Source organism: Scleropages formosus, chromosome 3 (assembly GCF_900964775.1).
Source record: "Scleropages formosus chromosome 3, fSclFor1.1, whole genome shotgun sequence".
In the NCBI taxonomy this organism is placed as follows: domain Eukaryota; kingdom Metazoa; phylum Chordata; class Actinopteri; order Osteoglossiformes; family Osteoglossidae; genus Scleropages; species Scleropages formosus.
In genome coordinates, this window is record NC_041808.1 from 18388910 (window position 1) to 18414530 (window position 25621).

At 43.2% G+C, this 25621-nt stretch overlaps 2 protein-coding genes across 6 annotated transcripts in view; both read left to right on the forward strand.

Annotated features, from left to right (window-relative positions):
- The window catches only part of LOC108935218 (calmodulin-regulated spectrin-associated protein 2-like), a 40847-nt gene extending 35527 nt beyond the window's left edge, over positions 1-5320 (forward strand). For 3 of the 5 annotated variants that reach the window (XM_018753649.2, XM_018753650.2, XM_018753652.2), the window contains 5 exons: positions 354-450; positions 1659-1724; positions 2562-2677; positions 3002-3120; positions 3338-5320. In XM_018753649.2, the coding sequence (XP_018609165.2) occupies positions 354-450; positions 1659-1724; positions 2562-2677; positions 3002-3120; positions 3338-3643 (704 nt within the window). In that variant the 3' untranslated portion in view covers positions 3644-5320. The remainder of the gene's footprint in view (positions 1-353; positions 451-1658; positions 1725-2561; positions 2678-3001; positions 3121-3337) is intronic. The other 2 variants (XM_018753651.2, XM_018753653.2) reach the window with 1 other exon arrangement.
- A 1707-nt stretch (positions 5321-7027) lies between these two features.
- Positions 7028-25251, forward strand: wdr47a (WD repeat domain 47a). The gene is made up of 15 exons (XM_018753789.2): positions 7028-7219; positions 9243-9421; positions 9783-9866; positions 10347-10431; positions 11307-12109; positions 13171-13288; positions 15786-15964; positions 17375-17626; positions 17749-17827; positions 20889-21046; positions 21162-21325; positions 21662-21832; positions 21954-22085; positions 22665-22883; positions 23551-25251. Exons 2-15 carry the CDS (start codon positions 9264-9266, stop codon positions 23691-23693), a joined length of 2745 nt encoding a protein of 914 aa, XP_018609305.1. The 5' UTR covers positions 7028-7219; positions 9243-9263; the 3' UTR covers positions 23694-25251.
- The last annotated feature ends 370 nt before the right edge of the window (positions 25252-25621 follow it).

Here is a 25621-nt window from a genome sequence, read left to right on the forward strand (position 1 = left end):
TTTTCACATTATCCCTGCTTTTCCAAAATGCTTGGCTAATCAAGCTGATTTTTTCACTCTTACTACATTGCAAATATTGTCAAAAATGTACGTAAAATATACTTTTACAGTTGTTTCAAAATCGATTCTTGGTCTCGATCAGTTCTGCTCATGTAAATTCTCATTTAAATGTCAGGATTAGGGCTCAAAAAAAAATTTTTCTAGCTTTGTAACATTGAAGCCAAGCAGTTATATAATCTGCTTTAAAAAATACAAGCTAACTAGTTCTCTTGCAAGCTGTGTGAGACAGGTATGCATGAGGTGTTGTGAACAGACTCAGTGTATGTCTTGCCAACTTTGTTTCCTGCACACAGGTTCAAGACCTCGTGTTTTTTCAGTCTCAAGTCTTTCTTTGGCTTCACTCAATCTTGGAGACAATGAGAGCTTGCAGTCTGACAAGATCACCCCCAGGTACAAGCCCTTTCGTCTGCATGAAACACACTTTCTGCTTAAGCACCCTCTGGTAACATGGGGTTACCAGTTACTTGGTTAGCACCCACACAGTCGATAGGCTATGGCAGAAGTCCTCATGTAAGTAATTAAAGTAATTTGCTGAAGATTAGGCAAACTACATTCCAATCATTCAGTCATGATAGCATGATCTAATAAGACCAGCAAGACAGAGTAAGAGCATTTCTTTGTAGAAGTAATCTGTATATTGTAACCTGTTTGATTTCCACAGATATATCATTTTCTATTTAATTTAGTAGTTAGGACATTTTGAGTTATTTTAATTTGGAGTGTGTTCAACATCATTCATGTTGTAATAATGGAATTCCTTTGTTCTCTTAGGTCAACCAGGTTTTTTAAAATGTCATTCAGTGTGAAATTTCTTTCTATATATATATACCAATACAATGTTTTGTTACAGCTTTTAATAGTTTCTGAAGCATATACAATGTAAATTCAGCAAGCCCTTGTCTGTCTTTTACCATACCCCAAGTTTGGTTAATTACTTATTAATAGTGTCTATTAAGCAGTCATATAATTACAGTAAGCAATCTCTGAAAAACTAACCTGTGTACCTCTTCTCATCATCTCTGACAGCACACTGACCCAGTAGTATAAACTGGGCTGGCGAGTGACCATGGCAATAGCATGGTTGTATACTCATACCCTTAAAATAGTCTGACAAAAGGTTAGTAATAAATAAGCACATAATAACCATAATACCTGGGTATTACAGTTCAGCTACTTAACATTGAACTGATAAAGTAAAAGTGATCCAGTGGTACAAATGGGTAAATCATTGTAAATAGCTTAACACTGTAAGTGGCTTTAGAAAAAAGTATCACATAAATTAGTAGAATATTTTACATTTACATTTATTCATTTAGCAGGCTTTTTTTCTCCAAAGCAACGTACATCTCCGAGAGCAAGACAAAAAGTGCATTAAATACACAAATATAAATGTCATCAATGTGAGGCTTCTGGGAAGTTTTTAGCAAAAGGAGTCATCAGTGATGAAACCATGTAAAGGCCAGTGTTGAAACCTGATTAATGTACAGATCTCACCTCATTTTGCTGCTACCCATGAGCCCAGAGTGCACACCTGATGGGATCTGTTCTGTACAAATGTCATTCTCTTGTATTCCCTCACCACCTCCTGGGATGCTCAGGAGTAGTGTGCTCACCTCTGGTAGCCTCTGCTTCTTTCTGAACTCTCCTAAAGTGAAAAAAGGAAGGTTAGTGTCTTTGGCCTAACCTGCAGTACCTGCCTCATTTCATTATTCCTGCTTGGGTCCTGTGTGAGGGACATGGCCCACAGGGCATGTCAGTATGCTGAGCTAAATCCTGCCAGTCATCCAGGAACTGAAAACCGAGTGAGCTCTGCGTACTTCCCTGTTACTGCTTGTAACCTTTCGCTTGCCCATAGGACATTAGGATAAAAGAAATAATTGCACCTCTGTAAGGGCGCTTTTATCACAGAAGTAACAACTTTTAATTTCTCTTATATTTATGTACTTTCAGAAGGTTTTAATGCTGGAAAATATGTAGTTGATATCTTTTCAGTGTTGAAGGAGAAAGACAAGTTTTCCTTCCATCTTAAGTTAATTTTTCATCACGTATCAGCAGTCCCAATATTTTTGAATACTTTTGTAATGGTTTAGTCCATGGTTTCTGCAGACAACTAGAATAATACATTTAAACAAGCCAATTTTGGGTAAAAATTGCTGTTACATTTCCAGTGACTAGTGATTTACTGAAATGATATGTATTTTCCCTTCTGATACAAGGTCAGTGTAGCTCAATATAGTGGCAGCCTTTACTTCATTTCATGCATGAAACAGTAGTATTATGTTTCCAACATGGCTCTCACGTAACTTCTATTAGCTTTCCATCACTGTTGCTCACAGTACCGCTTTTCATGTCTACACCCCCTTTGCTCACAAAGCTCCCCAATGGCTTTTCAGACTGCATGTGCTTCTGTACTATAGTTTCACTCTAGTATGTTCCTTGACTCATGAGAACTGAGGCGATGAGCCAAGGTTTCTCTTTCAATGCTTCACCCACACCTCCAGGCCCGACTCTGCAGATGGCTGTTTGTCCCCTTGCCGGTCGGGAAGCCGCAACGGGGAGAAGGACTGGGAGAATGGCTCCACAACATCATCAGTGGCTTCTAATACAGAGTATACAGGTTTGGAATGCTTATTGCTTTTTTGTAAACTGTACATGGGAGAAAGCATAATGACCTCCTAGAGCTTGGGGAAAAGCCAATGCAAAGGGCTTTTAAATCAAATTCCACCTACCAATTACAGGACTGAATCTCTTTTTAGTCAGACTTATTCCCTTCCAGTTGTATTATTTGGAAACATCTGGAGAATCAATGTTGTATAAGACTTCAAGATATTTGTTTCACCTGGAGCAGCTTCTTTTGAATGGTAACCATTATGCATCGCATTGCTGCACATTAAATGCAGAAAAATGAAGATTAAGGATTCCTTTGTATTTTGTTGTATAGGGCCAAAGCTGTATAAGGAGCCAAGTGCCAAGTCTAATAAACACATAATCCAGAACGCCCTAGCTCACTGCTGTCTCGCTGGAAAGGTGAACGAGGGTCAGAAGAACAGAATATTGGAGGTATGGCCTTGAATGGAATTTGCTACATAGAGGTCAATCTGAACGTGTCCTGTTATTGTAAATACTGAGAGATTTTCTATTGTCATGCATATAAAAAGCATTTGAGCCCGAAAGGACTTCTTCATTTAATAAAATCCAACAAGGTACCATGGAACGTTTTCTTCCTTCATGTGGAAATGATGTTATACATTTTTCTCTTCTTGTGTCTTTTTTGCAGGAAATGGAGAAATCAGAAGCCAATAACTTCCTAATCCTTTTTCGGGATTCAGGCTGCCAGTTCCGATCCCTGTACACATACTGCCCCGAGACAGAGGAGATCACCAAACTGGCAGGCATTGGACCCAAAACAGTCACCAGCAAGATGATTGAAGGCTTGTACAAGTACAACTCAGACCGCAAGCAGTTCAGCCACATCCCGGCCAAAACCATGTCTGCCAGCGTCGACGCCATCACTATCTACAGCCACCTGTGGCAGATCAAAAAACCAGGAACGCCCAAAAAATTGCTCTACACCAAGTCTTAATAGAATGAACCACTTAGTTTTTTCAATTGGAACATTCCCGATCAGTCACTTCACTGTATATATTCATATGCAAAATATGCTATTTTTCCATTCATTTCTTCTTTTACTCTTTTTTTTTTTTTTTTTTTTTTTAACACAGAACTCTGAAGCCATTATGCACAACTGGAATGTAAAACACTTCTTGATAGTATTTAAATGCAAGTCATGGAGGTGTTCTTTACATGAGACTGTGGAACCATGGGTAATTTTGCTAAAGCATGGTTGTGTGCGTGTGTATGGTTCTTTGTGTGCCAAAAGAAGTGGCGTGGATGTCATAATTTAATCTGGTACACTGAAGCACTGAATGTCAATCATCTGTATAGATCGAATTTTCATGTTAACATTTGTGGCCTTATGCTTGTTTTGATTTATACTTGAGACTCACCAGATACAGTGTACATTATTCCACCTGAGGCAGTTTGTGTACTAGTTTCTTTTTCAGTAACTATGTTCAGTTTGAATCATGATTAAGTACTGGTCTAGAGTGACAGGAAATAATGAAGAGACATTGTTCCCCTGCATTTTAAATTGTTGCCTTTAAATATATACAGAGTGGTAAGTTATTGCTGATGGTATACTAATTTGCTGGGAACTGGCAACACTTGTATTTTAATTTATTTCAATTTTGAAAATGCTTTAAAATGACCATAGCTACAGCTGTGACCTTAGCCTTAGCTGTTGCATAATATGCTTCTATAGTAAAATATGGATGTGTTCTTTGTATATAATTGCTTTTTTATTCAAATCAAGTAGATAACATTGCATTGACCAAATGTGCAATATGCACCATAAGTTTAAAAAAAAAAAAAAAAAAAGAAATCCAACATATTTGACCATTGATATAACAGCAAAACATTAGAATATCAGTTACAACAATAAGTAGTAGAAAAAGCTTGTAAATGTTAGGATCAGACACCAAGTCCAGCAGATGTAATGTGATGACAGTCAGTATTTCAGGCTTTATCTTACTTATTTTGAAAATGTAAATAGCTATAAATGAGCAAATGAGTCATTTATGGGTACCATTATAGAAAACTTTTCAGTGATTACAGTAGTTCTATGGCTTTTTCCTGTTTAATCCTATAAAATACTTTACAAAATATGAAGTCATTTGTAGCATGTCTTCCTCTGACACCTCAACAGGAAAGTTTTCCATTTTTTATTCCCCAAAGAGTAGTATTATAGCATTATTACATTATTTCAGAAATATTTTATGTTGCTTTAAGCAGAGCAGCAGTTGAGTAAATTAGGTCTTAATAACAGTAATCACATATTTGATGGCCTGCTTTTTTTATTATTATTATTTACTTAAAGTTTTCGGGACACTTTTTGCAGAACAAAAGCATAATGCACATTTGCTATAAGTGCTTTCCTGAGACAGCTGGAAAGATGTTCATATACTTATGCATAATTTGTGCATGTGCAAAATTTGGATTATCACTTTTTTTTTATTCTAAACCTCTCGTTTTGTTAAATGTAGAGGTCAATCTGGATTAAATTTTTGCCACAAATACTGCTGTACTGCTTATATTCACCTTTAATTTATATTGGAAACTTAAGTCTAAAAATGAAATATTTTGATGTTACTAAATATGGTTGATAGAAGCTTAAACAATTTTAGGTCAATTAATGTTTTAAAGGCCCCCATTTATCTTCATACACCTGTAAAAAGAAAAAAACAAAAAAAAAATTGTTTTATTTTGCATCAAAGGTTTCTTTCAAGATTTCCTGTATTGTCTTTAAATATCACATTCCTGATGCAGTTAAACAAAAAAAAGTTTTCTTTCCATGTGACAGTTTTCTGTGTTCAATGTTTTTTTTTTCTTTTTCTTTGTTCAAGTCAAGAGGTAATCATTTGTCTTCAGTGCCAGTAGACTTTTCTTCATGGTTTTCTGTAACAGCAAATAATACCTCAGTACAGATTTTTTTGGCAGATTGGTTAATTTCACTGAATAATCCTTTTTTTTCAGTTAGCCATTTTCAGGGAGATTAGGGTTTTATTTACTAGACAACATTGCTTACGTTTTTCTAACAAATGCATAACTACTGAAAAGTGAGTACATTTGATCTTCAAAGAAAAACAGGTATGTCTATCCAAACTTTAAAATTATATGCTGTATTAAGATTAATTGTATGTTCTAATTTTACTACCCCATAACTTTTATTGATTTCATGTAAACTTCTGTTTTATGTGCAAATTAGTCCATTTATTGCAGCTCTGTATACAGTAGCAGAACTGAAACAGTAATACTGGAAATATCAGCAAATATTGGCGACTGCAGTCTATCAAGTTTCGTTGCGTGACATGTATTACTGCTTAATAATGACTGGTTTTATGGCTGTTTAAAGCCAAGGTGAAGAGCTTCCCAGCTGTCCAGTAGTAACTGTTCAGTGTTTCTCAGTGTAATGTCCAGTGTGATCTTCCACCATAAAGCAGCACTGATTCCATATTTTTAAGAGAATTCACATTGTGGTCTTTTCTTTTTGCAAATTAATAAAAACAAGCATGGCCTCAATCGGTTGTTATTCCATGATAATAATGTTCATATAAACATCTGCTAATGAAGAAAAAAAAAAACTGGAGTTTATTACAAGGGTTACAAACATGTAAAAGTATTTCTTTCCTTTTGCGGTACTCAGTATGAAAAAAAAAAAAAAAAAATTTAAAAATTCAAATCGTATAACGCTGAGAAGTTGTAAAATTCACTTGGTTGGTTAACTGTCTCAAATGGAAGTTATTCGGTATCACTTTAGCCCTGTGTTGTCATGTCTCCCTTGTTACGAGTAAGCCTGCTGTTGCTGCTTTTATTTACCAGATAATATCTATGTAATATCGTTATGCTCATAAAACTGGTGATATTTGCGTTCCGTACCATAGTAATTGGAGTATTTGTGTTTTTTTTCGTTTTCCACGCCACGGTCATTTTTAGTTGAAAAAAAGAACTTCCTATATTTAGTATGTGTTGCGTTTACGCAAAGGCAAAGTGAGCGTCTGACATTTCACCAACAGCCTGTCGACGACGAGAGCTGAATAATTGTATAAATGTCCACTTTTTTCTCGTAACAGAATAATATTTCTCCCTCACACGACGTTTCCGACAGTATTTTATTCATTATTGTCTCCATGGCTGGGACACTCCCTTGGACAACCGAACAACAACAACAAGCAAACGGGTCCTGGACAACACCGCGCGCGCTTCGTTACTCGATCGATTGTTCGGTCCGCTATACAATTGTTCGGTCGTCGGCGGTGTCCCGGCGGGCGGAGCGCGCTTCTCCCGCGGCCGGCTGGGCACCGCGGGGCCGCCGAAGCGGATTGGCGGAGCGCCGCGAACAACCCGCCTGACAACCGCCGGGGGCGGGTGGGAGGAGACGACAACAGAGACGGCGCGGAGGAAAGGCGAACGCACACACACACCGCCACTGGTCTCGCAGCGACGAATCGAGCGAGAACGCCGGAGGAGCGCGGTGTGCTGTCGCGCGGATAGAGCCGGGAGGGGAGCGCGTCCGCGATTCATGTGTTCATAGAGCGGGAAGGTGAGGCGCGGGACGGCGGGATGGCGGGCGGTGGCCGTGCAGCGGCTCATGCTAGCAGTGGGGCGGCGGCTAACGGGGATGCTAATCATGCCATGGAGCTGCTGCTGCTGCTAACGGGGCGGCTGCTGCGTGTGTGCGCTGTCTCTCTGCGGACAGGGGGCCGTGTAGTCAGTGTAGTGTGTTGGTCAGTCACTGTCTAACCCACCTGTCCCTCATGATGGCCTCCTCTCCCTCTCTCTCTCTCTCTCTCTCTCTCTCATACACACAGGAACAGTGAGTGTCAGTGAACGTTGTTTTACCGTCATGTACCGCAGCGGGCGGCTCATTGTCGAGCGAATAGAATAGCTGCTCCAGAACCGTTGTGTTTGTGTGTGTGTAAGCTGGAGGCCCAGTGACAGGTTCCTCCTCCTGCTTCACACTGCTGTTAAATCGCTCCTAGTGGATTAGGACGAGATTAGTGAAGAGCACCACCAGCAGCAGGTCACTGAGCTGCCACACCGCACCGGTGTGCTAACCTGCTGCTGCTGCTTAGTTAGTGCCACTCAGTGCTGAATCTCTGCTGAATTACCTTCCAGAGCACCGTGTCCCTGCTGCAAGTAAACAACACGGTGAATCCCAGTGTCAGTGAGCTTGCGCTTGAAGGACCCTGGTTCGAATCCCCCCTCCTGCCCCGTGCACATCTACAGTAGGAAATAAGGAGCCTTAACGGAGGAGGCTTTGATCGAAGCCCGCGCGTTTAGTCCGAAATCATTGTTTTTATGTGGCGTTTAGAGGCGTCGCCCTGTATCCTGAAGGGTGTCGGGTCCGATCTCGCCACCTGCTCCGGTGCCATTGATTAAGGTACTTACCCAGAGTTCATCCAGTAAATGTTACCCAGCTGTATAAATGGCTGAATCACTGTAAGCTGCTTAACCCTGTGAGTTGCTTTGGAGAAAAGTGGCAGCCTAATGAATGAAAGTAAACAAATTAACTGATTGTGCTTTGTGTTTGTTACGGTGTCAGCTTTGAGCTCGGTATCAACACGAAGATGCAGGAGTTTGGAAGTTATGAAGTGCTGCACCTGTACTGTGCCACATCGCTTAGACCCGCGCTGTGATCTCCCTGCGCTGTCTCTTGAATGTTCCGTCAGGAGTCACACACGCCGCATTTACTTTTATTCATCTAGCTGATGCTCATCTCCAAAGCGACTTAGTGTTAAGCTACTTGCACTGATTTATGCATTTATAGTGCTGGGTAGTTTTTTTTGCTGTGTCAATTCAGGGCAAGTACATTGACCAATTGACAACAGCAGGAGGTGGGATTCAAAGTGGGTCCTTTAACCGAAAGCTGATGACTGTAACCGATATGGCACTTGCTGCCTCGATGATTTAATTTCCATTTATTTATTTAGCAGACACTTTTCTCCAAAGCGACTTCCAGTGAACTCTGTGTAGTGTTATCGGCCCACACACCTTATTTGAAACACTTGCTGTCTTTAGTTAACAACAATGCAGCGCTGGCACATGGCAACAGCACGTCAAGGAAATGCAAATAGGTCCCCGTACGTAAAAGGAGGGTAAAAGGTTGGTATTTCACAGGTGTGATCATGTACCTCTAGTAGGACAGCTGGTAGCATAGTGGTTAGAGCTGCTGCCTTTAGGCCCAGAGGTCATAGGCTTGAATCTCATCTCCAGCTGTAGTACCCTTGACCAAGGTACTTACCCTGAATTGCTTCAGTAAAATTATCCGGCAGTATAAATGGGTAGTAATTATCAGTAGATTAACAATATAATTTGCTTTGGAAAAAAGCGTCGGCTAAATGAATACATGTAATCGGTTCCAAAAGGGTGTCCAGAATTCCTTGGAATCAGTATGAAGATTATATATTAATTTTATTAGAGCAACAGATCTAAAAACTTGAGTTCTCAATATATGTTCTGAGGAGACTTCTGGTGTGGACCATACTAATAAAATACAGAACATGTTAAGCGTGTATGTGTAGCTGTTTCAGCCAGCTTCTTGTGTGTCACGCTGTCCTCTCCAGGTCCTTATTAAAGCTGACACCATGACGGCAGAGGAGACGATTAACATCAAGGAGGTGGAGATCATCAAGGTGATCTTGGACTTCCTGAACTCTCGCAAGCTGCACATCAGCATGCTGGCCCTGGAGAAGGAGAGCGGCGTGATCAACGGCCTCTATTCGGACGACATGCTCTTTCTGAGGTGGGTCTGGAGATCGTGGCTCGGCGCTCAGCCGGTCGCTCAGGTGCAGATCACACTGGGAATCTCTTCGCTGCATACCGTTGAAATCTGAATGCGTTGCTCGAGTTCCCGGCTTTCTGAGACGTGCCTTTCTCACGGTCTGTAAACTCTTGGCACGTTGTCTCAATTCGTGGATGCACCAGCAAGTACTTACAAAGGGAAGCTGGTCCGCAAGAAGGTGCCAAAGAAAGAAAGGTTCTGTCGTGTTTGTTTATACTTTTACTCTACTTTTCCTGTCCAGTAATGCTGCGATGCTCCAGTGTTGGACTTCCTTTTTTTGCTGTGGATTATAAAACATCTAGTGTCCTTTGTCTTTCCGCAGACAGCTGGTGCTCGACGGCCAGTGGGATGAGGTTCTGCAGTTCATTCAGCCTCTGGAATGCATGGACAAGTTTGACAGAAAGAGGCGAGTTTTCTCCCCAGCGGAGGGACGTGCATGTGTTGTGCATGCGCTCTAGGCATTTCCCACAATGCTTATGGCCTCCGAAGTGCTTCATTCCTTCCGGAATATCCGTTCATTTAAGGGAGCTGTGTACTCCCACCGTCCCATCAGCGCTTGTTTGTTTTGGCTGCGCTGTCTTGCTGTGACGCAGACGGTCGACTGTTCATTCCTCTGATGCTTTGCTCCAAAGCCACTTAAAGCATTAAGATGCTCGCAACGATTTGTCCATTTAAACAGCACTGTAGTTTTTACTGTGTCACTTCATGGTAAGTTCCTGGCTCTAGGGTACTGCAGCACAAGTGCTGGGTGGTACCGGAGCAGGAGTGCAAGGTGGCAGCTTTTACCTCCACGCCTCCTGCTGCCACCTGGGTGTTCGGATGACAGTTGCAGAACATCGTAGGATCCCCATAGTGACTCCGTGTCGACTCTGGTTTGGGCCGCCAGGTTCCGCTACATAGTCCTGAAGCAGAAGTTCCTGGAGGCTCTGTGCGTGAACAACGCCATGTCGGCTGAGGACGAGCCGCAGCACGTAAGTGAGCATGCGGGGCTCTTTCCAAAGCCCAGAACTGCACGACTGAACATTTAGAGGCTTCTTAATTTGCGGTTATCAAGGAAGCCTGCATGTCTTATCATGTCCGCATCTGAGGCTTTGTTTTTAATGAAATATATATGGATGAAATGAGGTTGTCTCTGTTCTTGTTTTCTAGTCAAAGAGTTTGAAAGTTGGTTGTAGTTCAGGGTTGGGCAGAAATGATGGTTTAGTGTCTATGCAAAAACATGACCACATTAAAAGCTCCCCCCCCCCCGTTCAGTGGTACGCTCTGAAAAACTTTGATTTAGAAAAGTCACGACGCGCCAGCTGATCAAGATAATAATTTTCAATCTATGTGCGTTAATATTTCTTTGGCTTAAAGACTGCTTTCATTCCACTCCATTCAGCAGTGATGCAGCTTGCGTCTGATGTTCCTCGGTCTTTGTGGTTATAAAAACGACAATAAGAAGAGGCAAGCGGTTACCATGGAGATCAAAGTGTACATAATAAAGGAAGTTGAATGTGGAGCGAAGATGACAAATGTTCTTATGGAATGAATCAGTCAATGGTCGGGATTGAATAAGAATTTATGGAGACTGTAATTTTATTTTTGGTAATGTTAGTTTTAATATAGCAATATGTTAAAATTATTTTGAAAAGTCTTGTGATTATTTTTTTTTGTATCAATATAACAGTTCTCTTTTCCCAATTGTTTAATATCCTTAATGGAAAGAACAAAAAAATTTGTTTGTATAGTAATGGTGACATCAAAATACTCAGTCCATGTGATTCTGTGTAGCACAGAGGTGGAGTTTTTAGTGCGGATGAGGTCGCGATGCTACCCATTGCTCGTTTGTCCCGCTTCTCCACAGCTGGAGCTGACCATGCAAGAGGCAGTCAAGTGCCTTCATGCCCTGGAGGAGTTCTGTCCGTCCAAGGAGGACTACAGCAAGCTGTGTCTGCTGCTCACGCTGCCTCGCCTCACCCACCATGCGGAATTCAAGGACTGGAACCCAAGCACGGCACGCGTGCACTGCTTTGAGGAGGCCTGCGCCATGGTGGCCGAGTTCATCCCCGCCGACCGCAAGCTGAGCGAGGCCGGATTCCGGGCCAGCGGAGACCGCCTCTTCCAGCTGCTCATCAAGGGTGTGCTGTACGAGTGCTGTGTGGAGTTCTGCCAGAGCAAGGCCACGGGCGAAGAGATCACGGAGAGCGAGGTCCTGCTGGGAATCGACATGCTCTGCGGCAACGGCTGCGATGACCTGGACCTCAGCCTGCTCTCCTGGCTGCAGAACTTGCCAGCGGGTGTCTTCTCCTGCGCCTTCGAGCAGAAACTGCTCAACATCCACGTGGACAAACTAGTGAAGCCGGCCAAGGCGGCCCACGCCGACCTGCTCACGCCGCTCATCAGCAAGCTGTCTCCGTACCCAGCCTCTCCCCTGCGCCGGCCCCAGTCGGCCGACACCTACATGTCGCGCTCGCTGAACCCCGCGCTCGACGGCCTCTCCTACGGCCTGTCCAGTCACGACAAGAGGGTGACCGATCTCACCGGCAAGACATCGCCCATGTCCCACTCCTTCGCCAATTTCCAGTACCCCGGTGCTCAGAGCCTGAGCCGCAGTCTCATGCTGGAGAGCTCAGACTGCCACAGCATTTTTGAGGAGTCTCCGGAGAGGTATGCCATGTTTTCTCCCGTTCCCCAGCACTGTATTTACACACTCTGTTGAAATGTGAAATTTGCACGTCATTTTGATTTTATTTGATAGGGAGTAACGGTCTAGTCCCTCCTGGGGTTCAGCCGTTTCATCGCCAATGGGGATTTACCCCATTATTACCGTGGTAGACCTCATACAGGTCTGTGCTGAAAAGGCGTGCTCCCGTGTATGCTAACAGCGAGTGACGCGGGACACGCTCTGGAAGTGCGTCGGCTTCTCCAGCCATGATTCACTCACAGCGTTGTAATCTCTGGAGCCAAAACCACACAACCTTCTGTATGTGAGAGCACTGGAGCTCTTCGTCAGCTTTTAAATGCTGCATGTGAAATGCCTGCAAAGCTCAGAAAAACGCAGATGTCTCCGTGGAGGATGTGCTGGAATTGGACTCAAGCGTCTCACATGAGTTGTCCCCTTGATGATGATCATGATGGTGATTTCATCTCAGTTTGAATGAAATTTTATCCTGCGATTACATGTCATACAGAATTGGTGTTGCATCATTTTATAGATGCTGTGGTTAGGCTCCGGCTCCCCGCGACCCCGTATGGGACAAGCGGTTCAGAAAGTGTGTGTGTGTGTGTGTGTGTGTGTGTGTGTGTGTGTGTGTGTGTGTGTGTGTGTGTGTGTGTTTGTCATTCATTTCTGTGGGTGTGTCCATGTAAGTGTGTGTGTGTTACTTTTTTGGAGTAGTAGTATTTTTGGAGGCAGCAAGCAACACAATGGTTAGGGATGCATGTCCAATAATACTAAAAGGGGGAAATTGCAAACTACATTAAATAAAAGCTTTGGCTAAACTATAAGATGCTACGTAACAGTATTTGGAAAACATGATGGGATGATGATAAACATATGTTTAATATTTTTACTGTGTGGCATTGAGAAGCCCACACTGTACACTTCAGCGTGTGTATCGCTGTGAACAGACGAGCTTGTTCAATCTGTTACTCAATAAGAAGACAATTGCTCAGGCTTCACAGGATGGATTGTGTTGGATTCTGTGACACCCCCCCTCTCCCCACAGCTCCAGGACAGACACACCCGTGGACAGAATGTTGGCCTCGGGGGGGCCCTGTGCCGTGAGACCCGCCTCGGCACCCGGCGGTGAAGCCGCACCCCCAGGTTCCGCTGACAAGAACGAGGTATCAAACAAACCCTTTCTGTATAGTGTTGCGGAGCCAGGCCACGTGGGAAATGTTAATATATAAATGTTTAATATTTGGGGTTGAAGTGTACATCCTAGTGGAGAGTGGTGGCCGTCTGGGGTTTCTGCAAAGTTAAAAATGGGAGAGCAGTACATCTACTCCTGTCGCCCTCACACTTGAATGGGCTGCGAATATTCGGAGGTGTTAAACGCAGGGAGACTCGGTCGTAAGTCCTGCATGGAGACGAACTGCAGGTTTTTGAACCGCACATCAGCGCAGCAGGCAGATTTAAACTACAAAGAGGGAAAGGGGCATGAGCAGAATTAGTGTTTCTTACAAAGACCGCGTGGTTGCGCTTCTGCTGCGTGATTGGATCCCTGCAGCTTGTGGTGACGATGGGATCTCCGGGACGGGGTTAGTGCTGAAGAGGTTATTGTTTGCAGCCTCAGGGGATTGTCACCCCCACCCTCCACACACACACACACACACACACACACACACACACACTCTCTACAGCGCTTTCCTGTAGAAAGCCACTCACGCCAGCTGGTCCCCATTCTGCGGGGGTGCCCAGGGAACAAGCGACACAAAGGGAAGTGGGCCTGTCCCCAGTCTGTCTCCGTCGTGGCCTCTGGGACATCTTTTTCCATCTTCCCCTTTGTCTCCGCCACTGTCTTTCCCTGGTTGAGCAGTGGGTTGACAGAATTCCGGCCGTAATACTAGGATGGGTCCTGAAAACCACGCAAACCCTGTCCTGTCTCGACTTCTTCAGTTTTCAGTCATGCTTCTTAAGGTCTCCTGTGAGCCTCCACCCTGCTCATGAATGCGGAATGTTTTTCAACAGTTCCCGAGATGATATTACATTGTAAGCAACATTTTGAAATGTTTGACCTCTCTTTTAATTACTGTCTTGTTAATCATTTTTTGGCTGACAGTAGAAATGCACCAGTGTTGTTTTTCTTGCGTAATATCTTATTGAAGTGGCTTCGTTGAGAATATAGACACACACACACACACACACACACACACACACACACACACACACACACTGAAACCGCTTCTCCCAAGCGGGGTCACGCCAAGTTGGAGCCTATCTCGGCAACGTAGGACGCAAGGTTGGAGGGGGAGGGGGTCGCACCCAGGACGGGACGCCGGTCCATCGCAGGTCACCCATACCAGACCCCCCAGGAGAGCAGGCACAGGCCAAACCCGCTGTGCTGCCACGCCACCGCTCCCCCTTTGTTGAGAATATTAAGTGCAAAAAGATTTGGGCCATGCCTTTGAGTGTTTCACTGTAAATAAGGTAAAGTATGCCATAACCTATTTCATCACTTTTTAGCTTGGTAAAATATATATCAAGAATCAAATATTGAGTCAAACTCACTCTTTTAGTGACACCTGCTTTACTGTTGTTTGGGTATATGAACATCACTTGTTCATATACTCAAACACTGGAAAGATGTGTCTAGAATCATTAGTGATCGTGTGTAATAATGTCTTTTTATTGTTGAAAGGTGTACTGCTTAGTTTCTATACTGTCAGTAAGGAGTACTATCTGATTATTATCTTACTACCAAAATGTAATATTCATAAGCGTACATTTTTTCCCAAAAAACCTTTTTGTTGTATTTCATAAACATATCAAGAGGTGGTATATCAGTACTGTGGTGAAAAAATGAAAACTCTTAATCCCAGAGAAAAGTTGCATTTATAATTAATTCCAAAGCCCTAAAAACTGAGTAATGCCCTTATTTTAAGCATTTTGTATAACATTTAATACCCCAGTATTCCTGTTTTTCTATTTCTGTTTTTGGATTGTTTTCGAAAAAAAAAAAAACTTGCTTTTCAACATGGAGTGACTGTGAGCACAGATTGGTGGGGATTACAAGTGTTGTGTCACTTCTCTCCTTTGACTGCGCTTCACATGGACGATGATTCATATATTATATGCTGTTGTGTTTTCTGAAAGGTACTGACTGCTCAGTTCATCCAAGTGGAAACATGCTTTTAGTATAAGGAAGTGTGTAAGTGTGTGTGTGTGTGTTCCACTTGGCTTTTTGAAGGGATCTGTAATATTGCTACCTTGGCATTTATTATTATTCTTTGTTCCTACATGAATAAGGATCTGTGGCTGGTTTTGTTATGTCAGTACTATTTGTATTGTAACAGGAGGGATTCTCTAGTCACTATGACAACATAATAGTGACATAATATATTTGAGCACCATTATTACTTCTTTAATATGTGTTATCTTTAGAGCAATGGTTTTTGAATGTCTTAGCAAGTTTATTAAGTTGATACCATTATACATAAAAGGGTTAAACTGCTATGTCTGAAATGGACTTTTAGGCAACACAATGAATGGGCAAATCATTTTTTTTTTTTTTTGAAAGCTCAGTACAATGAGATGCTATTTTGATTTACATGTAGCATCTCATGTGCTTCGTGTTCGTAAGCGGTGAATATTATTTCTTCTGTTTTTGTTCACCGGCAGCTGCGCGACTCCACGGAGCAGTACCAGGAGTACTACCGGCAGCGCCTGCGTGTCCAGCAGCACCTGGAGCAGAAGGAGCAGCAGCGGCAGCTGTACCAGCAGATGCTTAAGGAGGGCGGCGTCCATCAACAGGAAGGTCCACGCCCACAGCAGAACCTCACTGACAAGTTCCTCAATAGGTTAGGTCCAGCCCTTTCATTTTCTCATACAAGTCAGAGTAAACAAAAGTGCATTTTGCAGACTGGGGAGGAGTGCATCGGAATGAAATTGGTTTCGATACCATTCTTGAAAGTTGAAAAGGATTCCGCAGCTCTGAGGGAGAGGCAGAAGAACTGAGGACTGGTTTGCTTTCCATTGTGGGGCCTTTGTGAGTGGGACCACCAAGCAGCCAGAAGGGTAGGGTTTGCCTTCAGGCTCTCTAGGTACTGGGCTGCAGACCCTTTGACCATCTTGTAGACCATACCCACAGTCCACAGTCTTGAACTAGTTACCAGCAGCTACAAGAAAGCAATGGAGAGAGATGAGGAGAGGAGGCACGTGGGAGCGCTTTGTCAGGTCAAACACAACTCGTGCAGCTGCATTCTTACATTCTGAGTCACACAAACTGATGTCATTGCATGCTTAAAGCTTGGAACAAGGCGTGCTTTCCTTCACAGTTACACCCTGTCCTAGCTTCTGGTCGGTGGTCCACAGGAGGCAGGCCTCTTGGGCTCAGAACACATGATTCCAGCATCTATTGATGACTCTGGCTTCGTTTAACATTTTATCATCAACTGCTTTTAGATGTTCCTTGTTTGCCACCTCCCCTAATCCTGCTTGAGGGGTGACCGTTATGGTCAGTGTGTATGCTTTGATGTGTTTTACATGTCTGGAAGACAGCTGAAGGCAACAGCACTGCAGGGGTCCCTCTGAATGCCAAATGGCCCTGCAACTTTTTCTATTGGATTGGTCCAGTTGAGCCTGGGACACCCTCACACTCAGCAACCCTTGGTGTCTCCCTGCCCTAGCGTGTTGGCTGTGCTGAGGCTGAATGAATGATAAGGTCATCCAAATGATGTCATTATGGGGAGCTTCATGAATAATGCAGAGAGTAGCAGTGTGCCGGCTTCTTTGTTGTATGTGTCGTGTGTTTTAGAAGGTGCTACAAAGAAATGGTGCAGGATTTTCTACTTTTGTTATGTGTAGAACTGAAAATCTGGAAAGCAGAAAAGATGGTAATCATGGGTGGCACAACTGTTACTTTTGAGGAAGATTGGTATAAAGGTAGTGAATTTTGTTGTGGTGTTGGTAGTGAAGATCCGTGTTGCTGGGGGGGGGGGGGCGTAGTAGAGATCATACCCCAGATGGTGTCGAGCTTCAAGCATCATTAGTGAGGCATCACTGTGCCTCCGCTGTCTCCCTTGGGGTGGAGTGCTGTGTTCACTCCCAGGGTGTTAGGGTTCATTTGTCACAAATGTGGGAAGGACTCTCACTTTTGCTGGACAGATTTAGGGTGCTATGTGTGTCTTGTTGTGACTCTTCAGTATCATTATTGACTGTCTGTGTAAAGTAAAAGTCAGAGTACAGGCATTTCCTCGTTGGATCCCCAGGTCTATCCAGAAGCTGGAGGAGCTGAATGTGGGGATGGACAATTTTGGAGATGATGTGCAGTCACTGAGCCAGCAGTGCAATGGCAAGGTGGACAGCAGCCCTGCCTCTGGCAACAATGTTACCATGACAACATCCCCATCAGAAAAGGGTCAGGCACAGGATGGCGCCAGTGTGGCCAGCAGTACCCCCCAGAGGGCCGGAGGACGTGGCATTCCTCACCTTGATGAGTCCCCGGTGCCCAGCACTCAGAGGTCAGACAAAGTGGGCCTTGCCGACCCCCTGCTTGCAACCCTTCTCTGCATGCATGGACACGCAGTTTCAGGGCACGATGTCACTGTTGGGTGGATGGTGATGCATGTTGCTGTCTGTGCAGTGGGCAGAGGAGCCAGGCCAGGCAGCCTACAGGCCAGGATGACACAAGTTACTCCCCTGCTCGCAGCAGCACCCAAGAGGTAGGTCTCAACCACACAGCAACGCTCATGCTTTGCTTCACCCACATTTCATGTGGTACTGGGCTTTGTAGCATAGGCACAATCCAAATTTTTTTAGTTGAGGCTTTTCTGCAAAGCAGCTTACAACGGTATAAAAATTATTTAAATTTTACTGTATCAATTCAGTAGGAAATGTGATTTGCATCTTGGCGCAGACTTCACCATACCATAGTTCCGAGAAGTATTTTATTTCCTCAATTTTCTTCCCTGCAAACATTATCAATTAATGTAAACTCAAATAAGTGGTAAAACATAAAATTGAGCCGTTCTAGTTTTTAAATGTACGGTAAATTTAATGCTGTTTAATAATTCAGCAACAGATTGCTTAAAAGTTTTCAAGTAATGGTCATGTTTTTCTTCCAAAAAATTTGCCTGTCCACACTGTCAGGAAGTCACTGGGGCCTGTCTGCTGTCACTCTGTCCCCTCTTACAAGTTTGATGACTCTTTCTTCTCTGTCTTAGCTATTTTTGTGTCATTTTCAAATCAAATAGGAGAGCCAGAATACTGGCATACCAGTGACTTATAATGAGCTCTAGTGCATCCTCTATGTCCAATTTATACTTGTCATTCCTCTTAGTTCCTCATGGACTAGGCCTACATGATTTGACTCATTTGTTACCTTCAACAGTGCCACCCCGTGTGCAAAATTTAGTATCTTGAGTACTGAGTTATATTTAGTGTAGGAGTGACTCACAGCATTTTCATATCTTGATACTGGATAAATTTAGTTTTTTTTTTTTTGTATCGTGAAAACAAAATATTGTGAAACTACAATTCAGTCTGAACATCTTGCACAATACTACCACAGCAGAAGGTGGGATTTAAACCTTGGTCCTTTGAGTACAATCAGTTACCTCTAACAACTACACCACATTAGTGCCCCAGGGCCTAGAAATTTTAAAATATGACTCATAAGCTAGGACTGAGAAAATATGACTTTGTGCTATTCCAGGCCTACATGTTGCACAGGACTTAAACTACAAGCAAATTTTACATTGTGGTTATGTTTTGAAAAGAGAAACATGCATTTTTGTTCCATATGTACTGTATGTCTGTAAATATTCAGTATGTAATATTTTTTTTACATTCCAAAGTCAACCAGTGTTGTTATTTGAGTGCACCTCCTATCTCCGTACTTCGTATGAGCTGCGTAATTTCTTAAATTTGCAGCTAGCAAATGTCAGTGGTAAAATGCTTGTGTTTGGCTTGTTTGCAAGAAGTTCAAGAACAACCCATGTTTCTCCTTTACTTACCGTGGGACGCAAGCAGATTGGCTCCTGTTCTGTCAAGCATTCCCACGCTGCTGTGCCAGTGCTGTCACAGTGTTATTCTGGGCCTAAGTCATAATCTCAACCATGTGACTTATTGCAGTTTTAACTCTAATGGAACGGAGGTGATATGGTGTGTGTCAGCCTGTATGGTGGGATTGGTGTGTGTCTAGTTGAGTCATTCAGGATTACACTGCGGTATCAAATGTGGACTAGAATCTTTGCATTATAGCTCACAGCAGCATTGGTCAGGAATGTTCTCATTCAGAAATGAGATGATTAGTGCAAAACATACTCTGTTGTGCTGTACTGAGGAAAAAGTTTATCAAAACCTGGGAATCATCTGGATTTCCATGTGTGATCCCTTAGGTTTAGTAACGGGTGGAGACTTCTTGAGCAGCACTATCCTCAACCAAATACTTCCTGTAGCTTCTGATCAGAAATAAGGAGGAATTGCAGCCATTCCTCTTTACATAATTGTTTTAGCTCATTTATGTTTCTGTGGTCTCTTGAATTGACAGTTTACTTGGGACTGAGGTCAGCACTTGGCAGTAGCTGAATTACTTACATTTATTTATTTGGCAGATGCTTTTCACCAAAGTGACTTCCAATGAATTCTATGTAGCGTTATCAGCCCACACACCTTATTCACCAAGGTAACTTACACTGAGTCACTCATCCATACATCAATGAAACACACTCTCTCTGTCACTCACACATTACTTATATTTATTAGTTTAGTGAACACTTTTCTTCAAAGTATCTTACAATGTTAAGATGACAGTTCTTACAAGCTAACAATTATTTACCCATTTATACAGCTGGCTAATTCTTACTGGAGCAATTTTAGGGCAAGTACCTTGCTCAGGGGTAATACTGCTGGAGGTGGGGATTGAACCTGCAACCTTTGTAGCCATTCTGTTGTTGTTACTCCTTCGTTGCATGGGTCAACTTTTGAGATTCAAATCACCAGTAGATGTTCTGACATAATATGGAATTCATTGTTCCTTCTACCTTGCTTCACTATTGGAATAAGTTTTTGATGGTATGCAATGATTTGTTTGTTCCGGAAATAACGCTGTGAACTTCTACTCAGAAGTTCAAGTCATGTCTCGTATGTCTACAGAATGTTGTTCTACTAGTGCTGAGGAACAACCAGGTGGACTTTAGCAAACTTTAGATGTACAGTAGTGATTTTGGAAGGCATTAGTTTCTTGGATGTAAGCTTGCCCATCATTCTTGTTCATTGTCCCCCCCCCCCCCCCCCAACTCAGACTTTATCATTGTCATCCTAGAGTTTTTTTTTGTGGATGGCAGCTGCTAGGGAGAGTAACAGCAGTACTGAAGTCCTTCCATTTGTGCACTATCTGAACAACTGTGGGTTATTGGAGGGCCAGGACTTAAATTCGTTTGTAGCATTTTCCAACTTCATGAGCATGAAAAACGATTCTTCTAATGTCCCTTGGAACCACTTTTGATTAGGCCATGTTTTATTTCAGTAGACCTCTGTTTCCGAAGACCAGGTAACCAAACTGGTGAGATTTTTTTTTTTTTTTTTTTTTTTTTTATAGGACAAGGCATCTCAAACCACAGCTGGAAACGGTTTCATACTTTTTAAACCCTGACTCCTGCTATCCTCTTTCCAATTAACTTCTTTACTAGAGGTTCAAATACTTTTTCCATTGTTGACTTTGAATGTTTCAGTAATATGGCCAATGAAGATATGACAATGTACTTTTTTTGTATCTCTCAGGGTGACAAGGCCAAGATCCAGTTTGTGGCAGTCAGCACACTGGAGGACACCCAGGCTATACGTGCAGTAGCCTTCCACCCGTCAGGGGCACTGTATGCAGTAGGATCCAACTCCAAAACATTGCGAGTCTGCGCCTACCCAGATGTCCTTGATACAAGGTGGGGTGCATACAAAATTCAACTCTCATTTCACACTTTTCATTTGTTCACTTAAGAACGATGATGAGGCAGAGATGGATGTTCCTATATAATGTCAGTGTTTTGGGCTCCACAGCGGCACCCCTAAGCAGCCTGTTGTACGCTTCAAGCGCAACAAGCACCACAAGGGTTCCATTTACTGCGTGGCCTGGAGTCCCTGCGGCCAGCTGCTGGCCACTGGCTCTAACGACAAGTACGTTAAAGTGCTGCCCTTCAACGCCGAGTCCTGCAATGCAACAGGTGAGCTGGCCACTGCTGTAGGAGGTCAGGTGGAAGTCATCTAGTGATCATTTTGATCTTATCTTTATTATTATTTAATTGCTTAGCAACATCTTTCAATGCTTTCCTTGGAGTTTAGTCTACAGCCTTTAGCCACAGGTGCTTAATCATGATATTTTTTTGCAGCTCTTCACCTTCTCATTGTGACTAACTGAGAAGTTTCTCCAGTACTGTGTATCTTTTACTGAATTTCATGAAGCTCTGCACACTGACAGACTTCAGTGATTGGATGTGGACGACTACAGATCTTACTGTGTGTTGCATACTATTTACAGCTTGCTTGGTTTGCATATTCAGGGCCTGATCTTGAGTTCAGCATGCATGACGGCACCATTCGGGACCTAGCCTTTATGGAGGGTCCGGAGAGCGGCGGGGCCATCCTGATCAGCGCCGGTGCTGGGGATTGCAACATTTACACCACCGACTGTCAGAGGGGACAGGGTCTGCACGCGCTCAGTGGGCACACGGGTACCAGCACCACCCCTCATTCTCCAGTTACAGGGTCTAGACTGTCATGGTTTTTATATTGTGCTGTTAGTCACCAGCAGGAGTCGCTGTTGATGCCATTTTGTGTTGTGTTGGCGCCCAGGACACATCCTGTCATTGTACACCTGGGGCGGGTGGATGATCGCATCAGGCTCCCTAGATAAGACGGTACGCTTCTGGGATCTGAGGGTGCCCAGCTGTGTGAGGGTGGTGGGCACAGCCTTCCATGGCTCAGGTGGGTCTGTCTCAATTCTCATGAAACAAGGTCTTAACTACCATTAAATAAAATGGTGAAAAATGTGTTGCCGAACCACAAAAGGTTCATCCGTTTTTCATCATTCAACATTCAAGAATTTTAATTTTGAATCTATTTTGAATTCCAGTTTCTGTTCTGCATGACATTTCTGTATGAACTGATGGCTTGTTGAGCAAATTTTAAGGAACAGATTACCTGTGCTCAAAAGTGAGTTCTTATATGAAAGTTTGTTCTGTGGGGGACGACTATTCATTGTTGACGTAATTTAGTCCTGAATTAAGTATTTAGTCAGTTGGTCACTAATTAATGTAGAATGTGTGCTAAATTAATTGCTTCTTAGCATTCATTCAAAGGTTTTTTACAGTATTTTGAACATTTATACAGCATACTATTCCTACTGAATCGTATCAGGGTATGCACCTTGATCAAGGGTGCTACAGCACCGCCATCAGCCTTCAGGTTACTTGCCACTCCATTTATAGGACTTTAATTATGATGGATTAATGTGTAAATTGTGTGAATGTTGATCTCTGCATTTGTGGCCACTTTGTCCTCCAGGCAGCCCAGTGGCCTCTGTGGCAGTGGACCCCAGCGGACGGCTCCTCGCTACAGGACAGGAGGACAGCAGCTGCATGTTGTACGACATCCGGGGCGGCCGCATGGTGCAGATGTACCGTCCCCACACCAGCGACGTGCGCTCAGTGCGCTTCTCCCCCGGGGCACACTACCTGCTCACTGGCTCTTATGACATGCGAGTGATGGTCACTGACCTGCAAGGTGGGGTGGGAAATTACCACATTGTACTTCTAGAGTCATAAACATACTGCCCTGTTTCTCAGTGGTTATATTTTAATATGATGCTCTATGTACTTTTTAAAACCTCGATAAAGAAACAAACCAGTTAGTTGCAATAGTTATCAGCCTTCTCTTTTGGCAATATTTATTTATTTATTTAGCTGACTGTTTTCTCCACACCGGCATATGAAGTTAAGTTGCTTATAGTGATTTACCTTTTCATACAGCTGGGTTACTTTTACTGAATCAATTCACAGTAGGTACCTTGATTAAGGGTACTACAACAGGAACTGAGATTTGAACCCAAGTCCTTCAGGAGCAAAGCAGCAGCTCCACCTGCTTTACCTGCTATTGTTGCTTGCTTAGTGTCCCTGCTTTATGCCATCTGTCACGGGTTTAGTTGTCTAGTGTCAATGTTCTTGGTCACTTCTGATGGTTGTAATTGTCAGTCTTTTCTTTATCTTATGGGTGGATGTTTTCGGTGTTTTTAGTTCTCTACTGTTCAGTTTGTCAGTTATGGAAACTATAGTTCTTCAGTGTCTGTCCCTGTAGTTCTGCTTTTAGCTGTATGGCATCAGTTCTGTCTGTCAGTAGTTGTGGTTTTCACTGTTTTTGAATTCTGATGCCTTCAAATGTCTCGCTTTCCCAGGGGACTTGACCAAACAGCTGCCACTCACGGTAGTGGGTGAGCATGGGGACAAGGTGATCCAATGCCGGTGGCACACACAGGACCTGTCCTTCCTGTCTTCCTCCGCTGACAGAACTGTCACTCTGTGGACCCACAGCCCGTGAGGCCACTGAGCTGTGGGAGTGCTGGTCCACCAAAGCACAGAGCCACGCCCCTTCACAGCCCCACTCCACCCTGCCCCTTCCTCCAGACTGAGCTAGGTGATCCCATGGCTGTGGAATGGAAAACCTGGCCCCATCCCATCACCCCTCCTTCTTCCATGAATGTGTGTGTGTCTCCATGCTAGTGCTCATGGCAGTGGTATAATTTTTCTGTGCTTGCAGTCACCCGCTCGCATTAGTGCATCCGTGACTGACTTGTAGTGCTGTCGAAACCTGTACATAGCGTGTCCCACGCCCTGCTGGTGTGCACGTGACTGATTCCAGTAACAGCAGTGAAAATTCCATTTATGCATTCACACGATACACGAATGCTGCGCTTTTATTCACCTGTGCGCCCGCATGTTTTATCCATCTGTACATCCCACCATGACCCCCCCCAATATTCACTTCATTCTCAGCTGGCTGCAAGAAAGGGATCAGTAAAGTTTAAAAAAAGAAAAAAAAATCATTACCACATCATGTTATTCAAATTGTGCCTTGAAAAATCTGTTTCCATAGAAAGCTTTATGCAGAATTCATAAGCTGAGCGGGCGTGCAGTTCCAGCAGCGATGTCAGAATGTCCCGAACCTGAGTTAGATGGCAGAGCTTCTTCCTTTTCCCCACTAAATTGAACAGCTGCTACAATGCTGCTATTTGGGGGGTTTTTTTTTTTTGGAACAGTTATCTCTTCGCTATTTCTTGTGGCTGTTGTGGTGTCACAAGCTGTGCAGTGTTTCCCGCAGTGCTGAGGGGACTGTCATTGTGAGAGGACTGCAGCCCTGGGGAGAGGGGTTGTGCAGAAACAGCTGATGGCCACACTCATGTGTGTCTCCTTCTACGGCTGCAATGTTGCTTTCCACATTCAAGAACACACACACACATACAGAGCAGCTCAAATTATGTTCTTCATTTTGGAGTCAGTATTTGGTTTTAAATGTGCAGCATCCCAGTATTTTAAACAGTTGAAATCTTGTGTTGTTAGAGTTCGGTACAGTTCACCTGCTGTATGCGATAGCTATTTTCTTAGCACTTGTAAATCGTAGATTGAATGAATAACTCATAAAAATGTCAGTGGAACTAGTTTTGATTTTAAAGCTGTGTGCTTATGCAAAAGGGAACTTTTGATAGATGTTTGTTAGTTTTGTGGAGAAACGCATGGCAGTCAACCTGAGCATGGTTAAATAAGAATAAATCTAGGAAGGGACTAAATTGCCAACACAGGAACTTTTATACCCTTTTCCAGTATGTTACTGCTGCACTTTGATTTGGGAACACAGTCCCTACGTTTTGTTTCTGAAGAGAGAGTTGTATTGAATTTTTAACCTTTTCTGTACAGTCTTTAATTTAAGTGAGATTAAACATAGATGTATTTATTTAACTTTATTTTGTAATCTAATCAGATTTATGTTTATTTTTAATTTTACATTAAAGTAGCCTTTTTCTTTTGTGGAAAACCTGAACAGTTCTGGAAATGTAACGCTGCTGTGTTGTATCAATAAAGGCGTCTCATTCTCCTCATCATAAGGGGCCCCTGTAAGTCTCCTTGACCCTCAGCTGGACCAGTGGAACAAAAACCAGGTTTATACTGCAATGATGACCTGATGCATGGTTGGAACAAGAGGTGCACAGCTCTGGTCCTTGAGCGTCACATTGTGTTCTTCTTTCAGCTCGTTGCTAATGTGCTGTATATTGTATTGTATTGAACTATCGCTGTGCAACCATGTACACTGTCACATCAGCATTAGTTACAGTATATAAGACTTTCAGAATTCTACCCATAAAGATCTGAAATTTAGTTGGGTTCCCTTAAACATTACCCTCAACTGATTAAGTGGAAAAGAAAATGAAAGGTTGGATGAATTTGAAATGAAACTCTTTCATCCCTTCATCT

Excerpts from the sequence above, each read along its gene's own strand:
- wdr47a (XM_018753789.2), top strand. The coding sequence starts at position 9,264 with ATGACGGCAGAGGAGACGATTAACATCAAGGAGGTGGAGATCATCAAG. Across the intron at positions 12,110-13,170 it reads TTTGAGGAGTCTCCGGAGAG|CTCCAGGACAGACACACCCG; the intron begins GTATGCCATGTT and ends CTCTCCCCACAG. Across the intron at positions 22,884-23,550 it reads GATGGTCACTGACCTGCAAG|GGGACTTGACCAAACAGCTG; the intron begins GTGGGGTGGGAA and ends TCGCTTTCCCAG.